Source organism: Megalobrama amblycephala, unplaced genomic scaffold (genome assembly GCF_018812025.1).
Source record: "Megalobrama amblycephala isolate DHTTF-2021 unplaced genomic scaffold, ASM1881202v1 scaffold415, whole genome shotgun sequence".
Classification (NCBI taxonomy): Eukaryota; Metazoa; Chordata; class Actinopteri; order Cypriniformes; family Xenocyprididae; genus Megalobrama; species Megalobrama amblycephala.
Genome location: NW_025953364.1, coordinates 232,131 through 245,836, shown reverse-complemented (window position 1 = coordinate 245,836; position 13,706 = coordinate 232,131). Strand labels below are relative to the sequence as shown.

The 13,706-nt window shown below is 38.7% G+C and overlaps 1 protein-coding gene across 10 annotated transcripts in view; it reads left to right on the top strand.

Moving 5' to 3' along the window:
• The window catches only part of LOC125261444 (NACHT, LRR and PYD domains-containing protein 12-like), a 59,663-nt gene that overhangs the window by 20,162 nt on the left and 25,795 nt on the right, over positions 1 to 13,706 (top strand). For 4 of the 10 annotated variants that reach the window (XM_048179998.1, XM_048179997.1, XM_048179990.1 and 1 more), the window contains exons 3-8: positions 910 to 2,829; positions 7,247 to 7,420; positions 7,526 to 7,699; positions 7,805 to 7,978; positions 10,905 to 11,078; positions 11,162 to 11,208. In XM_048179998.1, the coding sequence (XP_048035955.1) occupies positions 910 to 2,829; positions 7,247 to 7,420; positions 7,526 to 7,699; positions 7,805 to 7,978; positions 10,905 to 11,078; positions 11,162 to 11,208 (2,663 nt within the window). Of the gene's footprint in view, positions 1 to 909; positions 2,830 to 7,246; positions 7,421 to 7,525; positions 7,700 to 7,804; positions 7,979 to 10,904; positions 11,079 to 11,161; positions 11,248 to 13,706 lie in introns of those variants that run through there. The other 6 variants (XR_007183295.1, XM_048179992.1, XM_048179999.1 and 3 more) reach the window with 6 other exon arrangements.

Here is a 13,706-nt window from a genome sequence, read left to right as displayed (position 1 = left end):
TGTATACATAAGAAGAAATAGTTAAGGAAAGACACATTTGCTAATTTTTCATTGCATCCCTCAAGTTTCTCTCAACATTATGAGAACGTTCATCAAGTACAAATAACGTCCTAAAGATGTTGCAAGAATGTTGTTCCCAGAACGTTTTATGATAACATTATGACAACATTCAGAAAGTACTAATAACATTATAAGGACGTTCTGAGAATGTTGTTCTAATAACGTTTTCTCTCAACATTATGAGAACGTTCATCAAGTACAAATAACGTCCTAAAGATGTTGCAAGAACGTTGTTCCCAGAACGTTTTATGGTAACATTATGACAACATTCAGAAAGTACTAATAACATTGTAAGGACGTTCCGAGAACGTTGTTCTAAGAACGTTTTCTCTAATAGTTAAAAGAACGTTAATAACATTATAAGGACGTTCTAAAAACATTATTTTAATAACGTTTTGTACTAACATTCACACAACTTTTAAAGAACGTTAGTGAATGTTCTGGGAACGTTCCTTGTTAGCTGGGTCTACAGAAGACAGTCGTGTCATTATTCAGCTGTTCAGTTCATGTTTTGTTCTCTTCTGATAGTTTCAGTGCCGTCACATCAAATAATATTTCTGAATATTAAGTGTCTTTTAAAGTCCAAGTAATGAAGACAAAACTAGGACAGGAATCTGAGAGACCAAAACTTCTACATAAGAGTCCAAAACAGACAAATATAAGATGCAGCACATTTCAGATGATAGAAAATGTGACTTAAATTCCAGAAAATATGTTAAAGTTTAATGTAAATATGTGGAATATAACAGGAGTCTGTTAAACTGACACCTCTCTCTTAAATGTGTTGCTGTTCCTTGCATGATTTATTGATGAACATGTTTTTATGTTTGCATTTTGTTTCCTAATCAGAGATGATCAGACTGGAGACCAGGATTCTCCTCAAGCAGTAGATGATGAACTCCAGAGAGTCAAAGACCAGCTCAAAACCAGCATGAAGAACAAGTATGAGAGATTATTTGAGGGACTGAACCTCCAGGAGAATGAAACCCTCCTGAACAGGATCTACACACAGCTCTACATCATAGAGGGAGAGAGTGAAGGAGTGAATGAAGAACATGAGGTTTTCCAGATGGAGAAAACAGCCAGAACACAACACTCACAAGATACTCCAATCTACTGCAATGACATCTTTAAAGCCTCAGCTGAACCAGGATGTGAGGAGAAACACCAGATCAAGACTGTTCTTACTAAAGGCATCGCTGGAATCGGAAAAACCGTCTCTGTGCAGAAGTTCATTCTGGACTGGGCTGAGGGAAAAACCAATCAGGATGTAGATTTCATGTTTGTGCTTCCATTTCGAGAGCTGAACTTGATCCGAGATCATCAGTACAGTCTTCACAGACTTCTGCTGGACTTTCATCCTGAACTTCAAGATCTGGACTCAAAGATTTATGAGGAGAGTAAAGTTGTGTTCATCTTTGATGGTCTGGATGAAAGCAGAATCACACTGATGTTTTCAAACGCTCAGAAAGTTTCTGATGTGACCGAGTCTTCATCAGTTTCTGATGTGACTGAGACTTCATCAGTGGGTGTGTTGATGTCAGAGAAAGTTTCTGAAGTGACAGAGACTTCATCAGTGGGTGTGTTGATGTCAAATCTCATGACAGGAGAGCTGCTTCCCTCTGCTCTCATCTGGATCACCTCCAGACCAGCAGCATCCAATCAGATCCCCTCCAAATACATCAACCGTCTGACAGAGATTCAGGGATTCAATGACCCTCAGAAGGAGGAATATTTCAGGAAGAGAATCAGTGATGAGCATCAAGCCAGCAGAATCATCTCACACATCAGAAGAGCAAGAAGCCTCCACATCATGTGCCACATACCCGTCTTCTGCTGGATCTCATCCACTGTGCTTCAGAAGCTCCTGAAAGAAGATCTGAGTGCAGAAATCCCTCAAACTCTGACTGAAATGTACATCCACTTCCTGCTGATTCAGATCAACATGAGGAATCAGAAGTATGAAGAGAGAGATCCAGAGAAACTGCTGCAGTCCAACAGAGAAGTGATTGTGAAACTTGCTGAAGTGGCTTTCAATCAGCTGATGAAGGGCAATGTGATGTTCTATGAGGAGGACCTGAGAGAGAGCGGCATAGACGTCACTGACGCCTCAGTGTATTCTGGGATTTGCACTGAGATCTTTAAGGAGGAATCTGTGATTCATCAGAGGAAAGTCTACAGCTTCATTCATCTGAGCTTTCAGGAGTTTCTCGCTGCTTTCTATGTGTTTTACTACCATGTGATCAAGAACAAGAAACCACTGGATGAACTCAGAGTTTACAGATCTTATAAAGACTCTCTGTATTCTCTACTAACATCAGCAGTAAATAAAGCCCTCAGGAGTGAGAATGGACAACTGGATCTGTTCCTGCGGTTCCTGCTGGGCGTCTCACTGGAGTCCAATCAGAGAGTCTTACAGGATCTACTGACACACACAGAGAACAGCTCAGAGAGCATCAGAGAAATCACACAGTATATTAAAAAGATGATCAAAGATGAATATAGAGTTCTCTCCACTGAAACGTCCATCAATCTGTTCCTCTGTCTGCTGGAAGTCAAAGATCAGTCTCTGTCCAGAGAGATTCAGGAGTTTGTGAAATCAGACAAACACTCAAAGAAGAAACTCTCTCCGTCTCACTGCTCAACAATCTACTACATGATTCAGATGTCAGAGGAGCCGCTGGATGAGCTGAACCCCATGAAATACAACACATCAGATGAGGGGAGAAGAAGACTGATACCAGCTGTGATCAACTGCAGAAAAGCTCTGTGAGTGTTTAATCATTGACTAAAGTATCATATTTAATAATGAATCTGACACCTTTAAAATAAATGTTCCTAAATGAGAGATTTTCTCCTCAATAACAGGATCTTAAAGGGTCACGACACGCCTCTTTAATACAGTAGATAGTCACTAAAATGCCTGTTACCGCCGCGGGTAAACACAACCCAGTCACGTGTGAAACTCGTTGGTGAAATCACCACCAGGTGGCGCAAAGGGACGGTCGACACCATTGATCAGTAAAGCTGGAATTGAGACATTTTCACTTGTGAATGAAGATAAAATGACATAAATTACTGCTAATATTAATAGCAATAATCATATATCATTATGACATTTAATCTTCAGTAATTATTCATCATAAATGCTTAATGTTCAGCTATTTGACGGCTGTTACAGTGAACTATTACAGTGACGGCTGTGCTTGAAGTGTGCTTACTTTTTACTGTACAGCACTAGCCAGTGTTTTACATTATTATATATTTAAAGAGGCATGATTATGCCATAAAATAAATGAAACGATAGAGAAGGTGGATTACTGTGAATGGGAATATTATGAGTGATAAAGATCTAGTTTTCTAAAACATTTACTCTGACAGCATTGAGACCACATTAAATGTAAAAATAAAAGATTTACCTTACATTTCAACAGGTCACACATGTACATGAAATAGTCACACATAAAAATATCTGCCAATGAGGGAAGAAAAATAATCTTAATTTAAAGGGACAACAAGATTATTTTTCTTGCCTGTTGGATTTTAGATGTTAAAATCCAAAGTTCGTCAGAATTGTAGAGACTTGTAGGTGGTGTGTCTGATTAAAACACTGGAAAAGTTCTAATCCTTACAGTCTTTAATTTATTTAGTTCAGGATGCTTGAGTCTTGACTTCTTTGGATGACCCAAAGCACAAAGATACAGGGAGCAAATTCACATGACAGATGTTCATAAGACAGGATTAACAGGATGGATAGGATGATCAGGATGGATAGAATGAACAGGATGTATAGGATGAACAGGATGGTCCTTAGTCACTAAAACCATACAAAGAGATAATCAGACTCAAACAAACAATTCATAAATAAACATTAACAATACATATTCAATCCAAGATGATTATTAAACCCAATCCAAGTAATTCAAGTAAACAAATTCAAACCATACAATTGTCAAAAACAAACTTACTTAACGCATCCTAAAGAACTCAAAGGACATAGTTGGGTGTCCATTCAAACACCCCCTCCTCACCAATGCAAAAGAACAAAGGCAGGAAATGAGGTCTATTTATAGACCTTGACCAGGGAATTATGGGTAATGTAGTACACCAAATATGGTAATGTAAGTTGCTGGGATTTGTGAGAAATGTAGTACAAAAAAATAAAAGGAAAAAAAAAAGGAAACAAATAGGTCAATTTAGAATATTGCCCTTTGGCAATTTTTACTTTTTTCTTTTCAGAAAATAAGACTTTATGTCACTTTTCTCCTGAAGTAAATTTATCTTGATTTAAGAATGTTTAGATATTTTTGCACAAAACATGTTCAAAACATGAATTTCTCCACCCTCATTGTGACCGTCTGTCAGAAACGCTCGGTTTATGATAAATGACGTCTGTTTTGATCGGCTGATGTCATTGCGTCTCTCTCCTCGTCTCCTCATTGCTCACCGCTGCTGTTCTGCTTCCAGAAGTAATCAGGAGGAAGTAGAAAAGAGTCATTTTGGCAGTTTGCTTCCATCAAATACTCTTTTTGAGTGACAAGCAACTTTGTAATGATAGTAAACCCAGGAATAAGCACTAGTTGGCCACTCATTCTAGAGAACTCTAAACTGTGATGTAAATCTCACTGAGTTTTAGAAATAACTCTGTAAAAAGAACAAAGAAAAGCCCACATGTCCCAACTCTTTATTGTGTTCATCAAAATTAATACAAACACAACAACAGCTAGTTCACTGGAGCGATTATACAAACAAAACAGCAAATGATTTACATTAGAATTGCAGGTTATCAGAATTATTAATGTTTTTGTCATGGTCTAGTAGGGCTGCATGATTATGACAAAAATCATAATCGTTGATTATTCCTCTGAAATTGTAATTGCGATTATTAATTACAATGATCACAATTTACACTAAATGATGTTTTGAATAGCTTTATGCCATTATTTGAAGCGACTGCATGCCATATTGTTATATCAAAACAAACAAGCTGAAAACACTCTTTCTGAAAAACTTCTATTGCACTTCTATAGCATTAAACCTTGCATGCCAAATATACATTGGTTTAGTTGCTTTAAATAAATAAAAATATAAATATGCATGGTATTATGTTATACTAAAACTAAAATTAAACACTGGAAAAAAAACCTTTAAGTTAACTTATGTTATCTAACTTAAGTTTTCTTGTGCACACAGAATAATGTAAGTGGACATCGCAATTACAGATTCAACGTCTTGTATGTGTCCAAAAATAAGAAGTTTCACCAGAAAATGTCATCTGAAGAAGTAACATGTCACCCACTTTTGTTCTGACAAACTGAAAAAAAGTTTTACAATAAATCACGCTGTCAATGGTGCAAATCATTATACTTTGTACTGGAACTGTTAATGTTAAAAACATCAACTTTGCGTGACTGTGTATGTAGTTCGTATTATCGTTATTCATAACTATGGATTAAGCGAGAACGTGTGCTACTGTAACCTTATTACCCAGTGAACAATTGAAATGTCTTAACCTGTCCAGCAGAAAAATAGCCATCTCCCTTTGGTCACGCCACCTTTCAAAAGCCCTGCCGACATTTATTCGCTTTTTGCACAAGCCCGGTCGCTTTCTTTTTTACTGGCTCTCCGCAGTCTGAAGTCTTTTACTTTTTACCACAGTTGTCAGTGATGATTGTCGTTTTGAACTTTCTGGATTACAAGCCACCATCCCAAGTTTAAATCCATTCCAGCTGCTGTAAGAAGAGGCTACAAATGATGCGCTACAGGAGTATCCACCGCACACGCCATATAGCCTACTAGCCAGGACTCCTTTCTGTTTACTGACGTGACGTAATGACGCAAAGACAAACGTCAGCAAACTCGTATTTTCCATGAATTCATACCAGTATCAATCAGATCATAAAACATTATTACAAGCTTACCGTTGTGAATCAAGCTAAGGTAAGGAGATAGTTTTGAACAGTGATTGGTTATGGCTTTGCTCAAAAATTCATTTTGGAATATTTTTAACCAAAAAAAGTTACGGACAGCAGCTTTAAGCAGCTCTCAGAGAGTTTCATTCCCAACATGCAGTAGGGGTTGACTGACTTCAGATTTTTTTAAAAGTCGACATTTATGTGATTAAAGTCAAGTCGATGTCAACTAGTCGATGATGATGTCATTAATAAACAAATGAGCTATTAGAAATGTACAATAATAAATGCACAAAATGTAATCAAATAGAGCCTGTGTTTAATATGATAGTTTAATCCTTACATCTACTGCAATACAGTATGTTGTTAGTCTGAAGAGTATTTAGTCCATCTCTACCCGCCCCTTACAATCCCACATTAAAACTATATAAAGACAGCCAGATGTGTACTAATAATGATGTGCCATACTCCATGTTCACAACAGTTCTTTTGTCTTTAGGTCATTATATTTCTCACAGATTTCTGCTCTTTCTAAATCAGACAGATAAAGTAGCACAGTAAAGATTACATTTATATGAACACATTAGTTAATTCTACATTCATCCGATCAATATTGAGAATCCAGATGGTATAATCAATCATGTCTTGTGGAGCGCTCTTGAAGATTGCATTTATTTGTCATTAACTGTTTGATATGGAGCATAAATGTGGACTTCACAGATTTCTGATCCTGTTGTGCCCTTTATAGGCCATGACCAGCGACTAGTCGGCGTCATGTTTAAAGCGTCATGGCAGAGTATTAAAGTCGATTAGTCGTGCAACCCCTAACAAGTTACTGTGTTAAGCAAGTTACTGTGCCTGTGAACACCATTGACTCAAACTAATACAACTGAACCACCAAATAGTGGGAAAATAAAAATACTTATCAAATTAACAATTTGGCAATAACGATTTAATCCAGTAAATAATGGTAAATAAGTAAATGCACAGCTGTCTGGAGAGTCTCTCAAAACTTTTATATTTTATACCCTCAGAAAACTTTACTACATTTTTCAAAATTTCTAATATTCTGAAGAAACAGTCAGGAGCTCATCTGATTTCAGATATTAATCTGAATGATAAAGTGATCAGATTATCGCACTCTCAGGAGCTCATTGTATTGTGATTCAGTGTTCAGATCATGGCATCCTACGTTCCTGAGGCCAGAAAACTGGAAACCCACTGTACATGTCTTATTGTTTTATTTATTTATTTTAATATTTCATCTCTTCCAGATTTTCTGGCTGTAATCTCACTCCTCAGTGTTGTGACAGTTTGTCTTCAGCTCTACAATCCTCAAACTCTGTCCTGAGAGAGCTGGATCTGAGTAACAATGACCTACAGGACTCTGGTGTCAGCTTCATTTCTGATGGTCTGAAGAGTCCAAACTGTCAGCTGCAGATCCTGAGGTATTTAAGAACATATAATGGATAAACTACAGTCAGACGGTCACAATGTTAATGTGTGTCTGTAGATGATTTGACTGTTGATGTGTTTCTTCTGCTCTCTTTCAGACTTGCTGGCTGTAATCTCACTGCTCAGCGTTGTGAAATTGTGTCTTCAGCTCTACAATCCTCAAACTTTGTCCTGAGAGAGCTGGATCTGAGTAACAATGACCTACAGGACTCTGGTGTCAGCTTCATTTCTGATGGACTGAAGAGTCCAAACTGTCAGCTGCAGATCCTGAGGTATTTAAGAACATATAATGGATAAAGTACAGTCAGACGGTTACAATGTTCATGTGTGTCTGTAGATGATTTGACTGTTGATGTGTTTCTTCTGCTCTCTTTCAGACTTGCTCTCTGTAATCTCACTGCTTGGTGTTGTGACAGTTTGTCTTCAGCTCTACAATCCTCAAACTCTGTCCTGAGAGAGCTGGATCTGAATAACAGTGACCTACAGGACTCTGGTGTCAACTTCATTTCTGATGGACTGAAGAGTCCAAACTGTCAGCTGCAGATCCTGAGGTATTTAAGAACATATTAGAAATATTTTACAGTCAGATGGCCATAATGTTCATGTGTGTCTGTAGATGATCTGTGTGTGTGTGTGTGTGTGTGTGTGTGTGTGTGTGTGTGTGTGTGTGTGTGTGTGTTTGTCAGCAAATTGGGCAAAATTGAGCAAATTGGGAGTAGCAGTATCCAAATCATGTGCACTAGAAGAGACATATCCTAAAGGTTTAGAATTCTATATTTCTTCAACTTTGCCAAATACAGTTGTTGGAACCTCTTCCGTTACAACTTCCTAAAGTAGCTCGAAGTGCAGCCTTGATAGATTGGATTTCCCTCACCCACATTCCTCCAAAATGTGGAGCATAAGGGGTAGGGCTGGGAGAAAAAAAATGGATGCATCGTGATTCTCTCTTCAACGATTCTGGATCAATTCTGAGAATTTCAGAATCGATTCTGAGCTTATTTTTAACCGCAGTTGCGAGATGACGCTGCGTGTGCGTATACGGTGCAGAGCAGAATGAGCGTTTTCAACTCATTCTTATGGATGTTGAACTTCACTCTCACGAGCCTGAAGATGCTCAGCTTCCATAGGAATGAACTGAATACGCTTGCTCCGCGCCTGTGGACACACAATGCCAGCTTGTTTCCATTTCCTCCCATACACACACCACTCGAACCTTCTATAAAATAATCTTTCATACAGTTCGGAAAGGATGGGGAAAAAACTCCACCTCCTTTCAAAATCCTTTCTTTGGGTCTGTTGCAAGAGGAGAAGTTGAATCTGAGTCTTGTCAAGAGAAGAGTGAGCTCATTACATGATTCATATTGCTGAACATTTAAAGTCAAAGGGTTCTCTTCAGCATTAGTGATGCCACAGAACAAAGGCTTTCTTAGCTCTGCAGCATCAATTGAGTTCTCAATCCTGTCAGGGAATCTTGGCCACTGATCTTGGTCAGAATAAAGGAAAGAAGGGCCTTGACACCAATGGTTAAGCTTGGCTAGATCAGTAAGGCTCTTGCCTCTGGTGATGTCATCAGCTGGATTGCTGTTCGTGTCAACATAGCGCCATTATTCATGAGTAAAGTGCTCTAGGACTGGAGTCTCCAAACTTAGTCCTGGAGGGCCACTGTCCTGCAGAGTTTAGCTCCAACCCCAAACTCTGCAGGACAGTGGCCCTCCAGGACTGAGTTTGGAGACCCCTGTTCTAGGATTTCAGTAATGCGATTAGCAACAATTACTGTAGCGACATGTATCAGAATTAGGGATGTCGTCGATTAATCGACGATTGAGTATTTGTTGATAATACATTTAATTGATAAAACTAATCAATCGTCAATTAAGCATGTTCATGAGCATGTATGCTGTTCAACCGCGAAACATGTAAAGCAGACACGGGGAAAAAGAAGCAAATGCGCCGGAGTTATGTTTGGGACCATTTTACAGCTAGAGTTGCACCTTCATCATGACTGTAAGTTTGCGCATTCACAGCCTTTTGTTTTGTGCAAATGTAAGTTGTAATATTTTGTTTATTTTGTGCAGGCCTATCTATAGGCTATCTGATTTATCTCATATAGGATGCATTTGGTTAATAATTAATGCGTGCCTTGATCAGCTTCAGCGCACGCAGCTCAAATAGCAATGCACAACTAATAAAGACTATGATTGGGACTGTCATATTACATAACATCAATGAGAAAACTATTTTAATAAATCGTTGTGAATTCATTGGGTTTAGATGCCATTTTTAAGTGCGTTGTGTGTTCACAACAGTACACATTCTGACAAGCACGCACCTGAGGCGGCGTTGTTGACAGGTTGTATTAGTCGTTATATTTGATTATTAAATATTTAATTTAATATATGATTAATCACATCGACTCATTTTACAATCCTACTAGCCCTTTATTTAGATTAAAATCCCTTGTCATTCTTTGTTGAGGAACATGGCGTTTTGAGCAGCATTTGCACACCCTGTCATGATGTTGGTTATATGCCACTACAGTAGACGCATATTGCAGTATTAAAGTTAGCGATTAATCGATTAATTGATCGTTAATTTAAACAGTGATCAATCATGGAAATTTGTGTAAGTCGACATCCCTAATCAGAATGAGTCCAGTTGAGGACAGTCATTGAATCAGACCACAGTTTTGTTTGCTGAATAAGCAGATTAAGTTCCCTCTGCAACAAATTTGCTAACTGAACCCCGGTGAGGACAGCACACAATTCAAGATGAGGTATGGAATTTGTTTTAGGAGGGGCAACTCTTGATTGTGCCATCACAGAGGAGACTAGAACTTCACTCTCATGGTTTACAATGCTCAGGTAGGCTACTGACCCATAAGCTTGTTCAGAGGCATCACAAAATTCATGCAACTCTCTCCTAATGGAATTACCATCAAGTTCAACAGGACCATATGATCCCTGAAGAGCACATACAATTAACTTTACTATTTATCTGCTTCACACTTTGGCCCAATTCCATAACAAGCTCCTTCATCTCCAGTAAGAGAGAGCCACAAGATTCAGAATAAGATCAGGTACTGCTCTAGACTGGGGCTGAGGAAACTGAAGGACTGGTACGAGAGGGCTTCGAACTAGGAAGTGTCCTCTCATAGTCCTCAAGATAGACTGTCGACAAGATGATACATGGCATTGGCTAATTGATCGATCTTGGTCAATTGGAACACTCAGCTCTGGCTCGAAGGACCATGTAAATGACTCTTAGGATACTGCACAACAGGTCACAACCGGCTGCAGTTGTCAAAGTGGGCGGGGCTTCAGTGACATCAACAGTCTCATAGGGATTTTCAACATGGTCCGCCTGTGTGTGTCTGTAGATGATCTGACTGTGTGTGTCTGTAAATGATCTGACCTGAGTGTGTGTGTCTGTAGATGATCTGACTGTGTGTGTCTGTAGATGATCTGTGTGTGTCTGCAGGTTGTCTGGCTGTATGGTGACAGAGGAAGGCTGTGGTTATGTGTCTTCAGCTCTGAGTTCAAACCCCTCACACCTGAGAGAGCTGGATCTGAGCTACAATCACCCAGGACGATCAGGAGTGCAGCTGCTCAACCTCAAACTGGAGGATTCAAACTATAAACTGCAGATACTCAAGTATGTCAAACACTAATAATGACAAACTGAACGTGTGTGTGAATGATGCAGATCTACGTTAATGTGTGTTTGTGTGTTCATAGTGTGGATCATGGAGGAGAGGTCATGATGACAGCAGGACTACGAAAGTGTAGGTCTACAAACACACACTCTCTCAAACTCACACACACACACACACACACACACTGAGATGGCATCACACGTGAGTGTGTAGGCGTCATCTCTGTCACTCCGTCACAGCATCAGGTGTGTCATGAATGCTGGAGAGCCTGTGGAAGATGTGCTGTTGGAGGTGGCCGAATGTGTGGGACATGAGAATATTGTTTCTGCGTTCTGAATGAACAAAGCAGTGGTGGTTTTAAAGCGCCAGATTTAAAGGGGCCGCAGCATGAATCGGCTCATATTTAATGATGCCCCAAAATAGGCAGTTAAAAAAATGAATTAAAAAAAATCTATGGGGTATTTTGAGCTGAAACTTCACAGACACATTCAGGGGACACCTTAGACTTATATTACATCTTTTAAAAAAAAGTTCTAGGGCACCTTTAACATCATTCAATCACACTTTTAACTAACCTGATAGAAAAAAAACACACACAATCTCCTTATTTTTTGCATTATCATTATTATTCTGTAACTCTTAGTGCATGAGCTGAAAAAAATTGAGAAATAATATTTCATAAACACGTTTTAAAATGCCAGAGAATAAAGTAACCAGTGACCAAAAAAAAAAAAAGGGTACATGCTGTCTTTAAATAAATGCAAATAAATATATAAAAATTCATTATGCTGCCATTTGTATTCATAAAGTCAATGTGTAATATAATAATGTAGTCTAAATGTTAGAAAAAGAAATACATTGCAAGACATTTTGTCATACCAAAAGTGGACGTTTCTGTAGAATGACCCGAATTCAAATAGACCTACTATTTTTACTTGCAGTAAAACCATAATATCAACCTGCACAACAAAACAGTCATGGTTTCTGTAAAATCCATTATCATATTTAAAGGGATTTTTAAGGAACATGACCCATTTTAAATCCAATAGGTTTAGTTTAATTTGTCCTTTGTCTGAGTTGCAAAAGGTGTCAGGTCTGTTGATAAAAGGCAACGCATGGGCGACTGGTTTTTGCAAATGTTGTTAAGGATATACCAGATGAGGGACGTCAGTAGGACTTTTGCAAACTGGCAAGGACTTGAATGTCCTCAGAACGTCTGCCAGCGAACGTTACAAAGCGGACCTACTGCGGACCTAAATGGACGTTCACAACGTCCGGGGGACGTCCCGTGTTTGCTGGGTTATTAGTGTTTTTCCCGTTTGTGCTGCTTGAGCTTTAAATAATTTTTGTTCTTTATATATTTTGTTTGCACATATTGTTTAATGCTTTGAACTAAAAGAAAAGCTTAAGATATAATGTAAGCTTGTTGTGTATATTGCCTAATTGTAAGCTTGTTCAGAAATGATTACAAAAACTTGATGAATATAAAAAATAACGTCTTTCTCTTTTAACGTCATTTAAATGATTTGAATATATTAGTTTTTTTATGAGCCCAAATATTCTAATACAATATTTCAGAAAAATTCCCGTCCCTATGTCTTACATCATAAGCTGGGACGCCACTTTCTCATGAACGCGCGTATGATGGTGTAATGAATCCGGCCTCTGTGGTTCCTCCCGATCGTCACCAGAGGTCGCCATCACCGAAATAATGACTTTCACTCCATTTCCCAGAAGCCCCGTACCTGGCTCTGATCACAAGCCCAGCTGCACCTTGTTACCTGAACTATTTAAGAGGCCATTTCACACAGACACGTTGCAAAGTCTTGTTCTTGCCCTGGCTGACATTTCTGAGCATTCTATTTTCGCTTGTTGGATTACTGTGTTTGACCTTGGACTGTTCTCTCTCTTGTGGATTATTGCTGCCTATCTCTGACCCTTTGCATTGTTTCATGAACTATTGTTTTCTGCCTGCTGCCTGCCTGCTGCTTCGACCCCAATTATTTTGCAATTATTTAGGCTTCAAATTTGGGCCACCATCCACTCCCATTATAAACATTGGACATTATTTAATATAACTCTGAATGTATTCGTCTGAGAGAATAATGTCATATACACCTAGGATGGCTTGAGGGTGAGTAAATCATGGGGTAATTTTCATTTTTGGGTGAACCATCCCTTTAACCAGAGACACAACTGTGCTCTTTTGAACACTCGCTGCTTGACAGGCAAGCGAACGCTGCTGAATGACATTATAGTTGAGAGAAATCTGGATTTACTATTTCTAACTGAAACCTGGCAAATGTCTGATGATTTCATTGAGCTTAACCTTTAACCCCACCTGGATATAGTTCTCTGACAAGACCTCGTCTCACTGGCAGAGGTGGTGGTCTGGCTGTGCTCTTTAAGAACAATTATAAAATGATCAAATATGATGTTATTGATGTTTCTAGCTTTGAATGTCTATCATTTAAACTCGCTAGTCCTGCTGCACTTCTGATTCTGTTGATTTATAGAAGAGTATAACACAAACTTTCTCTCTGAATTGACTGAACTTCTCACTCTCACATGTGACCAGCATGACAGAATCATAACAATAGGTGACTTTAAACTACGGTGACCGTGAG